This window comes from Gobio gobio, assembly GCF_949357685.1.
Source record: "Gobio gobio genome assembly, chromosome: 18".
In the NCBI taxonomy this organism is placed as follows: Eukaryota; Metazoa; Chordata; class Actinopteri; order Cypriniformes; family Gobionidae; genus Gobio; species Gobio gobio.
Genome location: NC_137111.1, coordinates 37,132,278 through 37,155,423, shown reverse-complemented (window position 1 = coordinate 37,155,423; position 23,146 = coordinate 37,132,278). Strand labels below are relative to the sequence as shown.

The 23,146-nt window shown below is 38.1% G+C and overlaps 3 protein-coding genes across 6 annotated transcripts in view; all 3 read right to left on the bottom strand.

The window, feature by feature from the left end:
* The window catches only part of eif2ak3 (eukaryotic translation initiation factor 2-alpha kinase 3), a 33,246-nt gene extending 32,552 nt beyond the window's left edge, over positions 1 to 694 (bottom strand). Inside the window, exon 1 of the mRNA XM_079842627.1 lies at positions 177 to 694. Coding sequence (XP_079698753.1) covers positions 177 to 472 — 296 coding nt within the window. The 5' untranslated portion in view covers positions 473 to 694. The remainder of the gene's footprint in view (positions 1 to 176) is intronic.
* An 885-nt stretch (positions 695 to 1,579) lies between these two features.
* Positions 1,580 to 14,620, bottom strand: rpia (ribose 5-phosphate isomerase A (ribose 5-phosphate epimerase)). Its single transcript, XM_079842634.1, has 9 exons — positions 14,243 to 14,620; positions 12,514 to 12,574; positions 12,385 to 12,440; positions 12,236 to 12,295; positions 7,782 to 7,846; positions 7,609 to 7,677; positions 7,187 to 7,328; positions 2,900 to 2,999; positions 1,580 to 2,617 (listed from the first exon to the last, which is right to left on the bottom strand). The coding sequence occupies exons 1-9, from the start codon at positions 14,414 to 14,416 to the stop codon at positions 2,520 to 2,522; spliced, it is 825 nt and encodes a 274-aa protein (XP_079698760.1). The 5' UTR covers positions 14,417 to 14,620; the 3' UTR covers positions 1,580 to 2,519.
* Positions 14,621 to 15,766: 1,146 nt separating this feature from the next.
* Positions 15,767 to 23,146, bottom strand: part of slc4a11 (solute carrier family 4 member 11) — a 73,879-nt gene continuing 66,499 nt past the window's right edge. For all 4 annotated transcript variants that reach the window (XM_079842629.1, XM_079842628.1, XM_079842630.1 and 1 more), the window contains 2 exons: positions 22,137 to 22,306; positions 15,767 to 17,839 (listed from right to left, as the gene is read on the bottom strand). In XM_079842629.1, the coding sequence (XP_079698755.1) occupies positions 17,773 to 17,839; positions 22,137 to 22,306 (237 nt within the window). In that variant the 3' untranslated portion in view covers positions 15,767 to 17,772. The remainder of the gene's footprint in view (positions 17,840 to 22,136; positions 22,307 to 23,146) is intronic.

Genomic DNA, 23,146 nt, shown 5'->3' with positions numbered 1-23,146 from the left:
GCGGACCAGCAGGGAGAGGTCGACTGCTGCAAACATCCGCCCATCACGAACTCCAGCTCAGCTGCTGTACGCGAACTTTACTGAAGTTGAAAAACACGTCTGAAAGCAACGTGACAACCTAAAGGACGTGTCACACACCCGGAAAAACTGTAAACTTCTCGATGGTAACTGCCTACCTCCGGTGTTGATGGAAGTTTGCGTCGCTTTCTCCAGACGGCTCTTCGCTCTCCCCCGTCGAGCCGTAGTCGTCGTCCTCTACGGTCACTTCTCCGAAGCCAGGGGCTCCTCCGACGTTGTCCAGTGGCCGCTCCATAACGGCAGCATGTTCCGCCGCCTCGGTGTTTGGCGTCGGGGCCACTTCGAGTTTTCTCTCTGAGAGAGACTGACTTTGCAAAGTAGCCGTTAACGTTCTCAAAACAAGCAGCAGCAGCAGAGATATGCACACGTTTCCAAACTGAAACCCTCTTTCCATTGGGACAAGTGGCACATGAGTAGTTAGGCAATCACATACCAAAATACAAAGTGAATTTTAAAAACTAGTCTATAAAAGGCGTTATATAAGTAAATTCGAAGGCTATTAGATATCTTACTGTTGTCCTCTCTTAACGTAAACATGCACTCAACAGCACCATGTTATTCCCTTTATACTTGACGTTGGCCGTGCCGTGGTAACGTCAAGCCCCGCCCCGTATCCAAACGCCCATTGGCTGCGCACGGAAGCAAATCCCTGCAGTGCGCGCTGATTGGTGTGAGCGCTTGTCAATATTCACGGCTCGTCTACTAAGCAGATTTCCATTGCTTCCTAGAACTGTCTTTTACAGTACCGTCTGTTGACGTGTCGCCACTCTCTGCGCTTCATTCCATTGGACGCTTTCCTTGTCAGTCACAAATAGAGGCGGGAGGAAAGGGAGCGTAGAGCGAAAGCAAAGCGAGTATGGCCATCTTCTGAAGTATATTATTGGCTACACTGGGGAGTTTTAGCCAATAAAATAATAGTGCTGACTCTAACTTGTTTCATTGGTATGTTTACGGAAGCCGCGAAAGAAATCTAGTCAATCCATTGGTCTGGCACGCTCTCAATCATAATCAGCGCTACTGGGATTTCTAACGGAGGGGCGTTGCTACTTCTTTTTGAGTGAATCTGATTGGGTAAAAAGTACACGGATGGAAATAACGACGTGGCCGTTTGTTTGCGGATAAAGTGAGGTAATGTTCGACAATTTCATTTCCGGGCTTTTTGATACTAAAATAAATTAGTATGTTCATCCCTTGCACAAAATGTTGTAAGTGCAGTTTTTTCCTTTTTAATTTATATTTTAAAATTAATGTACACATTACGTCACGGTTACGTTTTCGGGTTGTAATGAAAGACTAACAACTATAGCACTTTTAAAGTAATACGTTTACAAATATGTATGCAACGTTAGCATTTCATTTCACTTTTGGTAAGTCATGAATGTTTTCTTACTGTGCAATGTATATGGCGCCCTCTTATGGTTTGTTAAATAAACTGTTAACCCATGTTTGAATGAGCCATACTGATTTGGCAAAACGTCAGATGCAAAATGACAGTTCATAATTGATTGGTCCATTTTTAATATTGATTTTCAGTCTGGGGCACAACATTTGAAAACTTCAGTATCACAGTAAAATTGGGAGAGTAAAACAAGCTGGTATTTGAAGGAGTACAATACCCCGGGATCACAGTGACCTCTGTGAAGAGTTTTCATTAACAGAACTGAAAGATCAATAAATGTACAGAAGATAAGGCCTTCGGCTGTGCCATCAACTCACGGCTGCTTTCATCCCTCAACAACACTGAGCTGATGGCCACAGGCACATAGAACAATTATACAAAAACAAAATCATTATCAAATGCTGAGTGGCATTTCACCCCTTCAAAGTGTATTTTGTCCAGGGGCAGAATGCTCTGAAATGATTGATCAGTGAATTAAACTAACCACTGTGTGCAGGCCAAAGGCGACAAGTTTCACTTGAGGTTTCACGTTGGAACATCTGAGCAAATCTACCTGTCTCCAAATCAGGTTCAAAATGATCATACAAACCCACAGAAAACATTAACACTCAATTGGGTTATGATTAAGTGATTGAGAAAGCAACATTTTAAATGCTGCATGCACTTGTAAGGCTAGCAACTATGCTTTGCGAAAATTTACGGAGGCACAGACGCAGGCCACAATATTCATGCGTGTGTATAGACATCCATGCAAGACGACATGGAAAGCAGTACAGAAGGCAAACTGACACTGCAGACGTCAGGATTAGCAGAATGTTCCAGACATGAGGATATGAGAGGAGAAACAGGATAAAAGACCTAATGTTGCATTGATGTGTAAAATCCCACATTTCGTGTACACACCAGTCCGGTTTAGACATCTGATGGTTTCTGTACCAGAAAGTAAAAGAACCTGTAGGGAAAGAGCTGCCAGAGTCTGTGTATGTGAATGGCACTTGAGGTGTACAGGCTGGTCTATCACAAGAGCCGAGGAAGGATCTTCTCAGTTGACAGGAGGGTCTCTAGTCTTAACGCTTCCGTCCTCCATACCGAAGTACACCCGCTCAGCCATCCCCACAAACAAGCCCGTCTCAACCACACCTTCATAAAAGAGAGAGAAAATTCATATATACACAACCGTTTCAAAGGGGTTTATTATCCTCATCAATAAAATAGTATTCTGCAAGGATGCATTCAATAGATCAAAAGTGACAGTAAACACATTCGTAATGTTACAAAACATTTCTATTACAATTCAACACTGTTTGTTTAAACTTTCTTTTCATCAATATTTTTGATCAAATAAATGCAGCCTTGGCGAGCATAAGAGACCTCTTACAAAAACATTAAAAATAGAAAGTTATTCTGTTCATCTGTACAGACCTGGGATCATCTTGATGGCCGTGTTGACCTCTTTCCAGTTCTGAGCATGCTCAAACTTCCAATCCAGAATGAAGTTACTGTTATCAGTAACCACTGGACCCTAAATACAATAGTATCAAATCATCAGATGAATAGACCACCAATCCAAAAATGTCAAGATAGGGAGCATGACAAAGCAAAATAGTGCAGAAACCACCAAAGTGTTGACCAAAGGCCCGTTCACAACAAGAACGATAACTATAAAGAGAACTATACAAGCGTCCACACCAGTGGATATCGTTCTGTTTATTCTAAGCGTGTTTGTCTGTCACTTTAACCTCTGAGACCATTTTTGTGATTTCCGCCTGGATTTGGCCTACCCAAATTGAAAAGCTTCCCATGCCCACATTCAGTGGTCTAAATACACAATTTGTGTCATTTTAAAGAAAACCCACTGAAGTTTCATAAACCACTGCTAAAAGTGATGAACATGCAGGTATATGTTGTCTAAGCTGTAATACAGCTTACATTAAAAAAGGTCATATTCCTCCATTTAGATTCACTTGAATAAATCTTGCATACATGATCCAGACAAAAATCTTTTTTCCTCCATTTTCTGGAATTTAGTGGAAACAGCCCAAACTGTCTGCAGGGTGCTAGGGCACACAGGGCCTGAGATATACACTTTAAAAAATGAATTTATATATATATATATAAAAAAAAAAAAACGCATCTCCTTTTTGGGGTGGGGGGGGGGGGGGGGGTTATTACAGCTCAGACAACATATACTTGCATGTTTATCACTTTTAGCAGTGTTTTATGAAACTTCAAAGGGTTTCCTGTAAAATGACACCAACATGTAGAATTTAGACCCCTGTATGTGGGTATGGGAAGCTTTTCAATTTGGGTAGGCCAAATCCAGGCGGAAATGATACCAGAGTAATTTAGTGTAAACAAGTTACTTTGTGTAAAGCAAATGCCAAAGTGATCCAGAAAGTAACGCTCTAATTGCACCGCGAGGAGGATCGAGGAGTGAGGAGGCTTCCGCAAAGGATACACCTGTGTATCCTCGCTCATGACTCCTGAGGAAGTGTTTTATCGACTAAACGTGACGCACGTATAAATTCTCCTCCCCCTTCACATTTGCCACATTTTATTTATTATTATGTTTACATGTACAAGACACAAATGTATATCAAATAGCAACAACTGTAGGCAGGGTTCCCACTCTTTCATGAACACCAGATTCAAGGACTTTCAAGGACTTTTTCAAGCACCATTTATTTTATTTCGAGCACCTATCAGATTCATAACCCAGCATATGTAGCATCACGAAAGACCTCTTAAAGTAGGCTACTTAAAGGAACACGCCAACTTTTTGGGACTTTAGCTTATTCACCGTATCTCCCAGAGTTAGATAAGTCCATACATACCATTCTCATCTCCGTGTCTGGTTGCGTCTCAACTGTCTGATTCAACACTGCTAGCCTAGCTTAGCACAAAGACTGGAGGTAAATGGCTCCAGCTAGCCTACTGCTCAATAAGTGACAAAATAACGCCAACATTTTTCTATTTACATGTTGTGATGTGTATAGTTACAACGTGTACTAAGACCGACGGAAAATGAAAATTTTTGATTTTCTAGGCTGATATGGCTAAGAACTATACTCTCATTCCTGCGTAATAATCAAGGAACTTTGAGCCGTACCATGCAGAGCGCAATGATATTACGCAGCGCCTGAAAATAATCCCCAGCACGCTCTCTGTGCAAGCAAGTTGTCACGTTGACAGAAGTTAGCCTATTTTCATGCGCTGCGTAATATCATTGCTACACTGCAACCATGGTACGACAGCAAAGTTCCTTGATTATTACGCAGGAATGAGAGTATAGTTCCTATTATAGCTAGCCATATCGGCCTAGAAAATGGCAACTTTTCATTTTCAGCAAGTGTATGTACCGCTCTCTATCAGTTCAAGTTTTTTTTCCCCGCTACCCCTCCACCCCCCGAACATAAGCAATGTTTCGTTCGGTCTTTGATAGCGCAAATACTGTAGGACAATTTTTGAAATAACACCAGTCTAAACAAAATTTATTTCAAATTTAATTCAAGCACTTTCAAGGACCTGTATGTTTTCAAGTACTTTCCAGGCCTTGAATCCATGTGTCTGAAATTCAAGTAGTTCCAAGAAGCGTGGGAACCCTGTGTAGGACAGTTGCAGTTATATCAAAGCACAAGAAAATGAAACAAACTGTAATACTATACAACAAATAAAAAGCAGTTAATAACTGGGAATAATTATTTTTTAATAATAACAAATGGTAATATGAAAAAATGTAGGCTACGAACAAATGTGGTATTTTTCGGGGTTGATACTATTACAATATAAAATATCGGGGCCAAGTGCAACAGAAGCAAACAAGGAAGCTATCAGCAGACCAACTGAAAAAATGAGTGAAGACATTTGTATAGAGCAAATGTCATATTTTGTTTAATTATAGCGCCACCAAGAGGCACGATCCTACCATTTTTTTTAATGTGTCCTCGGAGTGAGCCCATACATGCGTGTGTCAATTTTGGTGAAAAAACACGTAAAAAATTACTGACACCTGACTTTGATTGGATTTTACTACCCCTTACTATCAATATTTTCACATTTGGGCATAAACATGTAGATATCAACCTATGTTTCCGAACTTTTGACGCTGGTTTCGTCTCGATCAGACTAGCGGTATCAAAGATATCAGCTAACGTTTTATAAGCGCTAAATTACCACGCTGCACAAACCATACGCCGAAACCTGGCAAGTCTGGTATCGTTGGACTCGGCAAGGATTCAGGAGACAAAAGTTACTCCCATGAAAAAAAAGTCAATAAGCAAAGTTATAAGCATTTGAAAAAATAAATTATCCACTAGGTGGCGCTGTTTCGAAACTTCTCAGGCTCCTTTAGGGCATCATGCTGAGGACCCATACAGAGTTTCGTAACATTCCGTTCAGGCATTCATAAAATACAGCATTTTAGCACATAATTCAAAATGGCCGACAGTCAAAATGGCCGATATGGTAAAATTGGATATCAGACGACTCGGCATACCGTCCTGAATCTAACGAGACCACTTTTATGGGAAAAACAGTTCAGAAGTTATAAGCAAAAATAGCCATTTTTCATATCTCCGGACCAGTAGGTGGCGATGCGCCGAAACGCTGCATGTTGCCTCAGGTCATGCTTGTGATAACATTTACAAAGTTTGGTTTGAATACAATAAAGCGTTGCGGAGATATAGCCTTAAGTGGGTTTTCACAACTACTACGTAAAATTTGTTTGCGCGTTTATCAAAAACTATATGGCGAATCATCTTGAATTCCATAACTTTTTGTCATCATGGTCTGAAGATGATCTGGTTAAATTTTTTTATTGTATTGGCGGAATAATAAGAAATCTAACCGTTTCAAGCTAAATCCAGCGGTGTAGAGTCATCATTAATTGACAACGCTTGGAAGTGATAGTAGCGGGAGCGAGGATATATAATTTCCCTTGATTCAATTTCTCCGTCTTCGCCGTCTTTTCCTATTGCGTCCTTCCCATCAGTCCACTTATTTGGTGTGTGCAACCAGGGAATGGCAGCATTCACTTATTCAAATGAACTGCACTAAAGAGCAAAAATCGCACCCGAATTTGTTTTAATCGAACCAAACCAGCCTGTGTTCGAAATCGCCCCTCCTGTACCCTTATTCACTATTCCCTACATTACTTCACTATTATCGTCCACTTGAGTGAGTGAATTTGGACACAGAGTGCACCGGAAGGGCTGCTGCTGCCACATAGTTTGTGCTTGCTGTTTAAAAATTATTTAAAACTTGATGCGGGAATTCATTCGATGTGATCGTAACAGTGTATTATGGGTATTCTCTAGCCATTGAACGTACATAGGTTGTACACTCGTTGCAGTGTGGGATTTAATGAGTGCACTCGATAACGTCCACTATGGTTTTGGACACCACTACAAATGGCTGTCCCCTCAAAGAGTGCCCTATTTAAGGGTATAGGGGTGATTTCAGACACAGCCCAAGTGTGAAGACACCCTTAGTTCTCTTCTATGATAAATTAAGCTCTTTGGGTTGATGAAGTTCCACTTCTAATCAAATCAGATAAGGTGGAGTTACAGTATATTTTAGGGCAGGACACTGTCATTTTTTAATATAATATAATAATGAGGACACCAATAGCAAGTAAACAAAAAAGAACCCTCAATAATGTACGTACAAAACACAATTGTAACTCAAGATCCATTAGTAAGACTCTCTTACAGCTTTACTGACTGCCATCCTCAGCACTGCCTCTCCTCCAAAGCGCCGGGCAATGGCTCTGGACACGGGCACATATGCCATGGGGATGACCTCCACCGGGACACCTTTCTTCCACTGCTGCCCCAGAGCCTTTGAGTCCTTTCTACCCACACAAACAATAAAATGACATCACATGAGCACATTTGAACCTCTAGTTTGTAAATGTAGTGGAAGACCATATTACACAATTATAGCAATCACATGCAAGCTCACGATGACGCATTGTTTCAAAACATACACCTCATGTTCATCAGTAATTATGGGCTGCTAAATATATACTGAATTTTGTAGCTCAAACAGTAGAGGAAATGGATGAAATGATGAAGTGTATATCTTGACTGCAATGCAAGTCACTTTGGATAAAAGCGTCACCTCATACACACCTATAGTCCGCGATAACAATGAAGTGTTTGGCACAACCGGCCACAATCTTCTCCTGGGTTAAGCATCCTCTGTTTTGAGGGAGGAAAAAAAGAACATGACAAAACCTGATGACACCACAGGGGTTTGACACAAAAGAACATGGAAGAGCAATTGTTTAAATCAAGGAACTCACCCTCCTCCTTTAATCAGTGTCAAAGCAGCATCAACTTCATCAGCTCCGTCAATTGCTACATCCAGCTAGAAGTCACAGAAATCACACCCTTTAGGGCACTTGAATTTATTTATTTGAAATCATGAAAGGGATAGTTCACCCAAAAATTGAAATTATCCCATAATTTACTCACCCTCAAGCCACCCTAGGTGTATATGACACTCTTCTTTCAGACGACTACAACAGACAATTTGGGATCCTGACACTCAGTACGTCTCAGTGTGCAGTAAACATTTTATCACTGTTAACAGGGTTCTTGCAGGTTTCAGAAAGTCAAATTTAAGACCTTTTTAAGACATTTTAAGACCATAAAGATTGAAATTTAAGACCTATACGATGCATTACCAAAATTATTTAAATCAAAGAAATAATTAAAAAAGCAATAAAGCAATGACATTAGTAACCCTCCACAGCCAACAACGTACCAAATGCCCAAAACCTTAGGCCCAAAATGAAAATAGGCTAAAACAAACTTGCCCTCAAATAGAATAGATTACAAAACAGCATATTAATAGCCTAATAGAGATTGAACAGGGGATGCACTAGGGTGATAGGATAAACTAGGGATGCACGATTTGGGGAAGATTTCTAATTGCGATTATTCTGGTTAAAATGCCATTTTTATTTTTTATTTTTTTACAAATTAAAAGTGTATGCATATAACATTTTATATATTAATGTTTATATATTAACGAGACTAATAATAATGATTATATTCAATAAATACAAATATTTAACAAAATTAGAAATATTACTATTACAATAACATTTTAATTTTAATTATAATTTTTTTTTTAAAATAGAGTATTTAAGAATAAATATAATATAATAATAATACTAATAAAATAACATTTATATTTTACAGAAAACTTATTTTACAAAAAAAAACCTGCTGGGTTACCTGTTAATATGCAGACAGCCTATGACTAAAAATCATTAGAAAGGTCTAAAGATTTATTGTAAAAAATAAATAAAAAAATAAAGAAATTCTGTGCTTTTTATCTGTGATAGCAATTTGCATCCACTGTGGGGGAAAAACTGTACATTGGAGAAAAACATATGGGTTGTCATATAAATGTATTTAGAGAGAAGTATTATTTTTCATATTTGTTACCCAAACGTTTAATTCATACTGGAAGCCAGAGGGCGCCCTCGAGCAGAAACTCCACATTTCCCTCAGAAAAGTAATCCTTAGCCCTAATGTGAAGCTAGCGATGTAGGATAAACTGAAGATAGAAACGCTTTGACTGAAGAAACAAAGACAATAAACACGACTGCATCAAGCTATGGTGTATTTGAGTTCTTCAGGCCTTCACTATTGTCATAATAATAAGGTATGCAGTGCTGATTGAGTGCAGACTTTATCACTGTTTAGAATAATATAAAACAATGCATGTCTGCCTCATTCTGTCCAGAAAAATACAACGTTATTAAATGTAGACGTATTTTGCGGGCAGGTAATTGCATTTATCACGGGATTTGTAGTTTTATCACCGAGTACGTGTACCAACACCCCCAGAAAGAACTACAACACCCCGAACGAACGCTCTGAGGGCGGCACAGCAAAGACTCTAGAGCTCCTCTTTCGCGATTCGATACTTTTTTGCTACAGTGTAACGTTAATAACTTTCTGCAACCAGCATTTCTGGAAATGAACGAGGACAACACTTTTTTTAAGACCTAACTAAATTAAATTTAAGACCTCGGGCGAAAATCTGGCCGTTTTTAAGACGTTTTAAGGCCTTAAATTTAAAAAAATTAATTTTAGACTTAAGACTTTTTAAGACCCCGCGGGAACCCTGTGTTAAGTCAAATATCCAAATGTCAGTTTTATATATTATTTTTCCTGTCGCCGATTACGTTTCCCTCCAGTGGGTGTAGTCCTCAGTGTAATATAGCATGTCGCACTCTGCCTCAATTGCCTGTATCCACTTTGTCCTTAAAACGCTTGTTTTTTGGGTCAACAGCTTATAAAAACGTCTGGGTTTTTTCGTTTTGTTCGGGTTGTTTAGCTTGTTTGCTGTACACCTTGTCACATATCAGTTTTTATGCATTGTTCTGTTTTTTGTTATAAGTCAAAAATGACAAGGAGGCTGCTTCACCCAATACAACGTCAATGGAGACGGTTTGATTACCCCACCCACCGGTAGGCGTGGTCTTCAGATTATGACGCATGTCGTTCTGTCTCTATATAAAAGAGCTATATGATTGCATCATTCATTAACCCCTTAAGCCCTGAAGGTATTTTTTGAGTTTTTTTGTCTGAGTGACATATACAACTTTAAAGACTCATAACTCCAAAACTATAGTAAGGAGAGTCAAATGGTAGGTATCATTTGTTAGCAAACATTTTATATTTTTGGAAAATATAAATTGTATTATATTTGGACAATATATTGCTGAGAAACTGCTGATAAAAGGGAATATTTTAAAATATTTTTTAAATAATTTTATAAATATTTCTTATTTAACATTCAATAACTCAGGAAGGAAATAGGGCAGCAGAAAAATTCTTGGTGATGTTCTCCTATATGTGGTCTGCATCTGGATCAAATTTTGTGGCAATATCATAAAGTAATCAAAAGTTACAGCATTTAGAACAAAGGTAGCCTTTTTGTTCAGTCCTTGACATTTACAAAACTGTTGTTTTCTGAGAGAAATACACAAATTTAAAGACTCATAACTCAAATTATAGCAAGGAGAGTCAAAAAGTATGAATTATTTGTTAAAACACTTTTAATATTTTTTGAAAATATAAATTATTACTACATTTGGACAATCTAATGCTGAGAAACTGCTGATAAAACATTATATTATTACAATATTATGTATATTATATTTATTATATAATAACACATAATGGGTATCATTTTAAAGCTTAGAATCTCAGCTTTCCAATGAATCTATCATTTATTATGTGCTCTTGACGAGCGCGGAGTTATTCATCTAAACCGGAGTGTACCGCCCGCAGGCGCCCTCTAGCTGCTATATAACGTAAATGGCCATTTTCTGCCAAACTGCACTGATCACCACATCATCTGTGAGGAATATCTCGTGATCGACGCAATGGATTATGGTGTCCTTGGTCTCTTTTTAATCGTGGGAATCTCCTGCAAAGAAGGTTGTGCCATGTTTAACGATCGGAAAAAGTTTAAAGAAGCTACAAGCGTAAACGCGACTTTAAAGCTACTGTTTATTAGCGTATGTGCTCCTGTCAGGCTATAATGTGTAATAATTCAATGAGTGATATTTTCTTATTCGAGTGACGGATTGTGGTGTTCTTGGTCTTTTTTTAATCGTGAGAATCTGCTGTAAATAAGGATGTGCCATTTTCAACGATCAGAGAACGTTTCACGAAGTTACAATGATAAACGCGATGTTAGTGCAACAATAGCTTATTTAAGAGTTTATCACACCTTTATCCAACTTGTTCTTGTCTTCCGTGTGTGCCTCCACGACGCATGCGCGAGAATATGACGTAGCGCCGGGGTTCGGGAATCCATGAAATGCACACTTAAGCCCCATTTTGAGAACTACGCCGAGACCTAAAGCACGATCAATGTAGAATCCAACAGCTTAGACACGCGCGTCTTCCTCTGCTTGTAAAAAAATTGCTTCTGGGTCATGTGTCCGAACGCCGGATCTGGTCATATTCTCGCGCATGCGTCGTGGAGGCACATACGGAAGACAATAACAAGTTGGATAAAGGTGTTTTGATTTTTTTTTGCGCACAAAAACTATTGTCGTCGCATCGTAAAATTATTGTAGCGCCACTGTGAGATGGACTTTGTAACGATGTTTTAAGTGCCTTTCATGGATCTTGGAAGTGTCAATGTACTGAATGCCAATGGAGGCCTGTCTGAAGCCTTTCTCAGCCATCAGCTTTCAACTAAAATATCTTCATTTGTGTTCCGAATATGAACGGAGGTCTTACGGGTGTCCAACGACATGAGGGTGAGTAATTAATGACAGTATTTTCATTTTTGGGTGAACTAACCCTTTAAAAATATCTAGATTCCAGCAGACAGCCTTTCGTATTCAACTCATGAAGAAAGTGTAACGCCTCTCGCAGTTCAAAATGCTTATGCTATGTCCGACGTCATCGACGCGACAGTTACACTTTTATTTATTACGCTTTTATTAACCTCCCAGAGCCATGTGGAGTACTTTTATAATGGATGGATGCACTTTTTTTGGGCTTCAAATTTTAAGCTGCCATTCACTGCCATTATAAAGCTTGGAAGAGCTAGGACATTTTTTATTTAACTCTGATTGTATTCATCTGAAAGCAGAATGTCATATACACCTAGGATGGCTCGAGGGTGAGTAAATCATGGGCTAATTTTCATTTTCATCACAATTCACCCAGTCATTTTTGTACGAGGGATCCTCGTGCTGTCTTTGCCCAAACTCACCTCAGGATGTCTGTCTAAATCAGACAGAGGGAGGCCATTCTGTAGAATCAGCTGACGGGCCTAGATCAACAATTCAAATGCGTCCATTATGACAAGTGTTTAATAGTGTTTAAAGAGTGTTATGTCTACAGACGGAGGTTTATACTGACCTGGAAGGACGTGGGAACACACACAATGTTCAGCTTCTCCTGTCTTACCCGCTCAGCTAGAAAGAAAACACCATCCTTTATTAATTATCATACAAGCATAAGTGGATAATATTAGATTAAATGTCTTACCCAGCCTGTCCACAGCATAGACGATAGTTGAGCCGCTGCCCACCCCAACTACCTGATTGTTCTGAGAGAAAAAGAAAAGCAGAACACCACTGATAATAAGGCCTAAAAATCTTGAATTCATTATTTATTTTTCAACAAAGGGTCACCACAGGAGATGCTTTAAAGTGAGATCAAAATTGACAATTCTTATTTTTCTTTATGGAATATTTCTGTTTATTTTAAATGGACAAAATGAAGTCCCGTCCTGCATTTTTTTTGTTTCTTGTTCGAGAAGCTGTTGCACTCATGACAACAAATATGTCATAGCATACACCCGTTCAAACAAACAACAACTGTAAAGAAAACTAATGATAACTATATTAGCGTCGACACCAGCGGACGATATCGTTCTGTTTATTCCAAGCGTGCTTGTCTGTCACATTTCAGCTTTTATACATGGTTCTGTTTTTTGTTATAAGTCCAAAATGACAAGGAGGCAGCCTCACGCAATGCAAAGTCAATGGAGAGCGCTGGAAGGCGATCGGCTGGAGCTTTACTTTATAAAGTTTTAAATATGGATATTTTTCTTACACAAACGCATCGATTTGCTTCAGAAGGCCTTTATTAACCCCCCAGAGCTGTGTGGAGCACGTTATTTGACAGACAGATGCATTTTTTATGGATTTCAAAAACAGAGCAACAGTCACTGCCATTATAAAGCTTGGAAGAGCTAGGACTTTTTTTTTATTTAACTCTGATTTTATTCGTCTGAAAGAAGAGTGTCATATACACCTAGGGTGATTTGTATGTGAGTAAATCATGGGCTAATTTTCATTTTTGGGTGAACTATCCCTTTAAGCCAAAGAGTCTCGATCACCCCCAGGTGGTTGGTCCCAGTATAGCTCAAATCCCACTTCCTCCATGTATTCTAATGGAGCGAGACAAACTAAACAATCAAATTACATTTCAAATGAATTTTCTCCAAAGATGGATTGTCATTTTAGGTAGTTTTTATAATTACTCACCCTCATGTTTTGGAACAACATGAGGGTGAGTAATTAATGACAGAACTACGTTAACTCTTCAATCACTTAACTGACCCTAGTGTGCTACAATTAATTATTTACAGTAGACACAGGGTGCGTCTCAGTCAGCTCCCTAGTTCTGTAGTCTTGGCACTGTTCAGGGAGTAAGCCCATTGAATTTTGTAATGATCAGTGCCCTGACTAACGTTACTGAACTAGGGAGCTGATTGAGACGTACCAAGTGTCTGCACCCGTTAACTTAGACCACGTAACAGTTAGCGATTTCCAAACATGCTAATCGTTAAATGTTTATTTTGAGCAGCCTTAGCATCCTTATATCACCTAGCTTACTTTACTGCTGCATAAATCATCACATGTGCTTAACTGAAGCCACCTGAGCTACACTCACTTACTAACTAAACTTAGCTGACTTCAATACGAACATAGCATGCCAGCTAGCATGATTAAAGCTAGTGTCACAGCGAATACTTACTCACTACTAATTGTGAATGTCAACGCCGCACATAGTCATAATAAATGTAAAACACCAGAACTGCAGGTCTGTTGATGCAAGAGTAATTGAATAAAGCTAGATACATCGATATAACTTTACATCGCGTCGTCACGCCTCCTGAAGTGTTTATTGCGCCAATTCAGCGATTTAAACTGACGTAACTGTTGGAAATTTGTCACAACGAAAATACATAACAGTTAGACAATCTTACCTGTATATGGTTGTCTACAGCAGCATAAGCTGCCAGTTTTTTGGCCTCTTCAGCCATGATGAGAGTGCCGTGGTGCCGCCTGCTGCTGTTCCACACGTGTTTTCCCCCCGGCAGAAAGAGGAGGAGAGATCTGCTACTGATCACTGCAAACTCAACCCACCTCAGCGGTATCATCACACAGCGCGTCCACGATCACATTAACAAAATTATTGCCACACTAGTATACGTGCACGTGCTACGTAAACGAACAGTAAGCGATATATTAAAGGACGCTCAAAATTACACCTGTCAGATAAGCACGAGTGCATGTGTTTTCATAACAGGCGTGTGTTGTTGGACCCAATAGCACAGCAGAATAGCGAATGGTTCTTTTGAGTCGGATCTTCTCAACGAATCGGTTGCGCAATCCCTTTCTCAGACCTTATTCAGAGCAGCGCCGTGTATGAAACATAGGTATGATAGCGGGAATGTGAGGGTCACTGCAGGGACTTACCGTGTTTTCTATGCGCTGTTTAAAAAAAAATGTATAAAGCTCCCTATAATTTGTCACCGCTCATGTTTTGTCTACTGAAATTCCTCGAAAAGATATTTTGCAGCATAACAATCCAAAAACCCATCAAATAACAGTACAACCCACTGAAGAGATGTATATTCTTCACAAAGATGGCGCTCCTGTGAATAAGGTCTATTTATTCGAGAAAAAAGATACGGTCAACAAATCGAATCAAGAACCGTCTCTTTCGGACGATTAAAGCCGACAATCCAAGAGCATTTGGAGTGAACTGAGGATTTTTGTCCGATGGGGCAACTTTAATAAGTGAATAGCAGAAATATCACAAATTAGCCTACATATAGAAATGTGTGTACAACTGGTGGAAAAATTAAGCTTTCTGAAGCAACGAGTCGTTAGACAAATTAGGCTACTCGAAGCATGTCAACATTGCAATCTGTGGTTAACTATCGACACAAACTATCTATCTATCTATCTATCTATCTATCTATCTATCTATCTATCTATCTATCTATCTATCTATCTATCTATCTATCTATCTATCTATCTATCTATCCATCCATCCATCCATCCATCCATCCATCCATCCATCCATCCATCCATCCATCCATCCATCCATCCATCCATCTATCTATCTATCTATCTATCTATCCTATTCTTTTAAACACGAACGAAAAATAGCATTTTCTTAAAACATGAAGTCGAGAGATAACATTTAAAATATCTTGTTCTTCTTATTCCTTTTCTTCTTCTTCTTATTGTTATTATCGTGAGCCAGGCTTCCCATCCATAGGCTCTATCATGCTGTTGCTAATGCTTAATATAACCAGTAGAGGGCAGTTAATACCTACATTAAAACATTTATATATTATTTTTTAGTGAGAACCTATTGTTATTGGTAAAAACCATGATTAGATCAGTTTGACTGTTTCTAAAAAAAATAAACTTTAGCATTTAGTAATGAAAGAACTGTAGCCAACATAAATAGAAAACAGAGGAGAACTGAAACAGATGGGTATCAATATATCTCTTTATTTGGCAATCAGCTTGAAATGATCTATATTTCAGTGTATAGCATACCCCTATTAAACCCACACCATCCTTCCGATAAACATGTCTCTTATTTACCTTAGTTTTTACATATTGCAGTTTACAAATTTAGCTTATCTGTTTGACAAAATCGATTTAACAATGGAACTTTTTTATGTGCTTTATAAAAAATCTACACATTATACATTCATGATTAGAAAATAAAAAATCCAAAACAATATTTAAACAGCACAGAACAAAACTCAACATATCCCACCCAGGTGTGAGCGACCACAAATTAAAGTTGAATACTTCAATATTACAGTAAATACTGAGAGATGTCCAATGACAAACAGGATTACTGAAGGGAGGTTGTTTTTACACCAGAGGTCTGGACTCGAGGAGAATAACTATGATACTGTTACAGGGAAGATAGAGAGCAAGAAATGGGAATGCTGATTACGCAAGTGCTGCGAGATCTTCAAGAGAAAACCAACGTCTTCAATAGCACATCTAATCTCTCTGAAGCTTAAAGCTCAACGTGTCTAGATTCTCAGCTTTCTCTAATCTCATATTGCCTATGATTAAGTGCACAGGTGCTCACTTTTTTTGCCCACAGTTAATCAAACCATGCCTTTCTCTGTATGTGCGCCTTCGTTTATAGCGTCTATTTTGGGAATGTAACGTTGTTCGACGGGTCAAAATCAGCAGAGATATCTGCATCTTCCGATTTCTTGGGATCTCTAAGAGGGTTTTATTCAGAAAGACCGCAAACAACTATAAACAACTATGATGAAGTAAGGATATGGAACTATACCTTCATTTGACCATTATTTCTAGTTGCTTTTAATAATAACACAACAAATTACGTAATAGTAATACAAATCAAAAGTTTCAATGTCTTATAAAAGGCATGCTTTCTCTGTTTTAAATATATTGTGAGATGGACGGACATGATCGTGTGCGTTTAAGTAAGTGCCTTGGTTTCGGGCATTGTTTATAATCATGCCTCTGTGTGTGTCTGTGTCTGTGTGTGTGTGCGTGTGTGTGTGTGCGTGTGTGTGACTGGGGAAGGTACACAGTCGTGGTTTCTTGTGATGTGCAAAGCTTAAATGTCAGAGTCCATTCAGCAGTGAGTAAGGTCCACAGAAATGCTGCTTGTTTTTCTCCTTTTCCCTGAAACCCCAGCGCTAAGGATACATTCTCAACACATCAGTGGGTATCCAAACTAGAAGTCTATTACCTCGAAAGAAAACTCTCTTTAGAAAACTCTAAAATATCGATAGCCTTTAATAATATGCTGTATTGCTATGAGACACAGTTTCCTAATAAGGTGAGTGTATTCTTTTGGTCCATGCTCACTTCATTATTACTTATTTGCGCTGATATGTACCAAAATGCACTGGAAAATCTGCGATCGACAGCTTTTTTTACTTGACGTATGAGAGTTTGTGCACTAGGTGTGCGTGCGTGCGCGCGAGTCAGTGTTCAGCATAAAGAGGTATTGCTACAGATTCAGTTCAGTCTCTTGTTCAAAAACCAGCTGTGTATAATCGGAGATGGAGAGAACACTCGTGTAATTTAGTCATGGCACAATTGTTGAGAATATGCGTGATGGTTTCCTACGTCTTGTAAATCTGTAATGTGATGCATGGATACATCAGAGTAGACTAGAGAGGGGGGGAGGGGGCTTTGGTGTACTATTCTGATCATGAGAGAAGCAGTGACTGACCGAGGTCAATAGTCAAACAGTCAGACAGCAGTCTGTCTTTCTACTCTGTCTTGAACAGGCATCTCATCTTCCCCCTCTCTTGTTCTGTCTTCAAATATCCTTCTTTTCTAATCTCTCGTTCTATTACTCTATTACTCAGTGCTTCACCAGAATGCCTGCTGTTAAACACTAGAATCAGTTTGTTTTTCCTCCCAGAGTTTTGCATTTCAGAAATACAATTCCCAGAGTCCTTTGCTCAGAGGCTCAGTGTGCATGCGTTCACATGCGCTGTGCATCCATAATGTCCAGGTACTTAGCCTCAATGATCCTGGGCAGTAGGCAGTTCCTGAGGCAGAGACACAATTCAAAGTATGTTAATATCATATATGTATTCAAAGTATGTTGGGAGGCGTTGGGAGGCGGGCGCGCTAACAAGGACGATAAAGGCCGCATCCTCTGGCGTCAGTCGAGTGAGGTTTACTCGCACAGCTCTTTTCAGAGAATTGAGGGATTTGAAATGCAGAGAGTATTTTATTGAACGGATAAATTGCCATTTGTAGCTCTCAGAATTCATTGTAAAGCATTATCTATTATGAAGGGTCCTTTCATTATGGTTGTTGTAGCGCTGGGCTGGAATTTATTTTCAAGTAAGTACTAGGGCTGGGCGGTATATCGAGTTTGTACAATAGATCAATATATTTTTTTTAGAAACGATTTGGAATGAGGCAATACTGTTATTGATATACAGTAGATTGATACGAGCGCATCTGAAAAATAGCGGACTACACACACTCAAAAAATTACTAGTTGAATTTACTTAAAAAAGCAGCGTCAAGTGGTTCCACGCAACTATATTTGGTAATTTTTACAAATAACAATTTAGTTATATGAACAAAAGAAAGTCAAGTAAAGCTGACACAATTTCTTTAAGAAAATACAAACCATTTGAATTTGTCACTGTTACATAATATTTATATGTGCAGTTTACTTAATAATGTTATGTTAAATTTATAAAAGTTTATTATGTAAGTGAACACATTTATCGATTCGATTTACCTTGTTAAATTAACTACTTGCTCTACTAGTGTAAGTGGAAAACTATTAAATAACAACAAGCACATTTTTAGAAACAAAATTCAAAAATAACTTAATTGAGGGCAGGAAGTCCATCCAATGAATGTGTGTAAATGAGTGCCCACCACAGCCTAAACACAGGCACCACTCTTCTGCATAATGGTAACCACAAAATTACAGAAACTCCTCTAAATGTCCAACATAACTGAACTTTAAACACTAACATAAACTAACAACATCTTTCCCTTTACTAAAAAACATAAAATAACACTTTAATCCCTAAATTTACTCTCATAATGCAGTCCCTTGCAAAGCATGCTGGGAACTATAGATCCACTGCCCAGTTTGTTTGTTTCACTCAGCAATGTTAAAGGGTTAGTTCACCCAAAAATGAAAATTCTGTCATTAATTACTTAACCTCATGTCGTTCGACACCCGTAAGGCCTCCGTTCATCTTCGGAACAGAAATGAAAAGATATTTTAGTTGAAATCTGATGGCTCTGAAAGGCCTCCATTGGCACAATGGCACGGTTCACTCTCAAGACCCTTAAAAGGTACTAAAGACGTCGTTACAAAGTCCATCTCACTACAGTGGTTCTAAAATAACTTTATAAATCAGCGAGAATAGTTTTTGTGCGCAAAATAACCCCAAATAACGACTTACATAGTGATGACGATTTCAAAACAAGGCATCATGAAGCTTCGAAGCGTTATGAATCAATGAGCCAAATCATGATTCGGATCGCGTGTCAAACCGCCAAACTGCTGAAATTTGGCGATTGAAACTGCTGATTCGACTCGCTGATTCATAACGCTTCGAAGCTTCATGATGCCTTGTTTTGAAATCGTCATCACTATGTAAGTCGTTATTTAGGGTTTTTTTGCGCACAAAAACTATTCTCGCCGATTTATAAAGTTATTTTAGAACCACTGTAGTGAGATGGACTTTGTAACAACGTCTTTAGTGCCTTTTAAGGGTCTTGAGAGTGAAACGTGCATTGTGCCAATGGAGGCCTTTCAGAGCCATCAGATTTCAACTAAAATATCTTCATTTCTGTTCCGAAGATGAACGGAGGTCTTACGGGTGTCGAACGACATGAGGGTAAGTAATTTATGACAGAATTTTCATTTTTGGGTGAACTAACCCTTTAAGTTGACTGAACAAACACTTATTAAGTAAAGCTGACAATACAATTTTTTAGTAGAAACAACTTTTTAGCAGAATTTAACTTTAATTTAGTTAAATGAGTTTTTAAAAAGTAATGTGAACAAGGATGATTTGAGTGCAACTAACAACAGTGAAAGTTCTTTTTTTTTAGTGCAGAGTGAACTGGTGCAGGGAAAGTGCCTGATACAATTTGTCCTAAACATGACAAGTGTTTTATATTAAGGGCTTCAAAATAACTTCTAAAATGTATAGTTATCACGTAGCTCTGAGAGATAACGTTAGGCTACTTGTGACACAGATAAATACTTGCGGTGTTTAATGCGTATGAAATGTGGTGCTTTCCTCAGTGCATAATGTACATGTTCACAGGTATATTAGCCATCTGTAAATGTTAGAAAGTCATGCAAATATATGTCCATTTTGCTGTCAGGAGAGGACGAGCCTTCTGCAAGTGAATCTCCGCTAAAATTCAGGCTTCCGCGAATGAGCACCGCCATGTGCATGCGCGCCAAACAGACGGAGCGCAATAGAATAGGAACGCAATAATTCTGACAAAAATACACATATTGTTTGACAATAAATGTGCCATATGTAGAATTTTAAACCTACAAGTAAGTGTATTTTTATGAAAGTGACCATTATAATGGGGTAATCAAATATAGGCTAATATGCTTTTGTTTTATTTTCCTTTTTAGTTTAGTGAATTTAAAAACAAAATGATTAATATTGTTTTTAGATTGTAAACCCCCTTTTTGCACATAATATATTGCTACATTACATTCACTGTCTTTGTTTATAGCCTTCAATATCAACATTGTTTTTCAGGAATTCATTCGGCAGGATTTGAAATAAAATAATTATTAAAATAAATACAGATTTTTTTTTTTTATCCAAATAGAAAAATGTAGAAAATACCGGGATATATACAGTTTATCGCCATTCAACCAAAAAATACAGAGATATGATTTTTTTGGCCATATCGCCCAGCCCTAGTAAGTACCGTGTCTAATGGGTAAAGCTTGAGATCCTTTCCATCTAAACTTGTTATATCTCTTAAGCCTAGTAGTGAATATTTTATAAGCAGTATGATAACCGTTTTTTCATCCGCACAGTCACACAGAGCCAAAGTACAACCAAAACAAATGTTCCGCAAAATGCATACATAGTGTACCTTTAACAAAACTGCTTAAATCTTTGTTAATATTTGAACAATTGACTGTGTTTCGGGCAATAGAGTGGTGCAGGTATGACGTCACTTTGTAGGCCAAAAGGCGGAAGCGAGTTAGCATTTTAGCACTTCCGGTTCCATTGCCCCGAAGTCGATGAGTTTTTTTAATGGGATTTTGTTTAAATGGCTGTAATAAGGTCTGTGGTGAACACAAGCTCAAGACATAAAATACATAAATATTACCCCACCAAACATTTTTTGAAGCTGTTACGTGTCTTGAAAAAGGCAGTTGCTAACAAGTGGCTAAATTTAAATGAGACTACAGAGGCTGTCGGGGAGATTAAACGTCATCACGCCGAACAGCCTCATGATGCTCATAATTGTGCTCTTATAAAATATTCCAACTCAAACTTTCTGGGGAAATGATTTTGTCGGAAGTTGTCGGAAGCTTAGCAATGATGACGTTGAAGTTAAGCGACCGTGGTGTAGTTTGTTTATAGCCTACTTCTGGCGACTGCATTTAGGCTTCAAAATTCAAAAAATTTGTGATCATCGGTGATAATGATCTTGATGGACAAAACGTGCAAGTATCATAAACTTTTGTTGACCACAGAACGTGTTTTTTGCGATAATCCAAAAGCTTTGGAAAAATCCTATTTTTTGTTGAAGGAACTAGTGTGATGCTAACTGCCAGTTCGTCTACAAAGTGACATCATACCTGCAAGTATCTATAAATATCAGACAATTTTACCTTGTTATGACAAAACAATGGTAGTTTGTGTTTTAAAATGTTATTTTTTGCAACTCCCCAAAAACATAATTCATGATATTTGTAAAGAATAAAATACTTTTGAAATAAATTGTTTTTACTTATGAAATATTTTAAAACTTCTCTGAAATTAGTGATCAAATCAGCATGTGTGCACTCACATGTATTCAATGAGTAAGGAAAATATGTTATTAGTTTTTACTTGATGGTTGTACTACACTTTTTTTGACTTATTAAATGTAAATCATTCTTGACAATGGTATAAAAGTTTTTCAAGACCATCTGAAACCAACAGTGCATTTATAAGAGCTATTAAAGATTTTTCCTTTACTTTCATTCATCATTCTGTCATATGACCTTTAGCAAACAGCGATTTATTACACATGCACGTGCCTGGCAATACACACACAACACAGACAGACAGGAGATCATGACATGGGAGCTGGAGGCATTTCAGAACTCACCTGATGGGTATGAGGATAAACATTAGCAGAGGAAAGATCATCTTCATATACGGGAGAGGGTACATCCCAAACGCACAGAGGAAAAGCAGCTGCACCATCTGAAGGAAAGTGAAGTAATGGATCTTTCTCTGTGGCACCTTGCGGATGTAGTGAGTTGGAGGGTAGGATGTCTGAGAAAGAGTGAAAGAGCAATTGAGTGACAGAGAAAAAGAAGATGTAGAGATAAAAGGAAGAACTGGGTATGGCCATCATAATGCAGACAAATTAAACTCATTAACCTTGAGCATCTTGACTGATGGGACTAAGATCCATTCATGTATGGAAATTTCACAATACAAATACAATACAAATATAAGTCACATCTAAATCAGGGCTATATGCATACATAATTGAGATATCGTCTGTGATGATGCTAATGCCCAGCAGTGGAATTTCATCCCATATGACAATAAGTATTTCAGTTTGGTAGTTGCCACAGCCTTGTGTCTCATCTATGATAGTTTTGCTCACGTGTGGATTAAGGGACTTCCAAACTACAATATGCTGACATATAGTTCTGTTTTACATATGTGGCCTGAATAACCATTTACTAAGGACGTGCCAGTAGACTAAACGTCCAACAAGTGTTGGGGTCAATAATATGATTTATTTTTCTTTTTTCTGAAAGAAATGAATACTTCTATTCAGAAAGAATGCATTAAATTAATCAAAAGTGACAGTAAAGACAATGTTACAAAATATTAATATTTTCACATTTCATTTTTTCACATTTATTTGTATAGAATAAATGTTGTTCTTTTGAACTTTTCATACATCAAAGAATCCTGAAAAATCGTAGCATGGTTTCCACAAGAATATAAAGCAGCACGACTGATTTCAACATACTATTAATAATATTAATGTTTCTTGAGAAGAAAATTGGCATATTAGAATGATTTCTGAAGGATCATGTGACACTGAAGAATGGCTGCTGAAAATTCAGCTTTACCATCACAGGAATAATTCAGTTT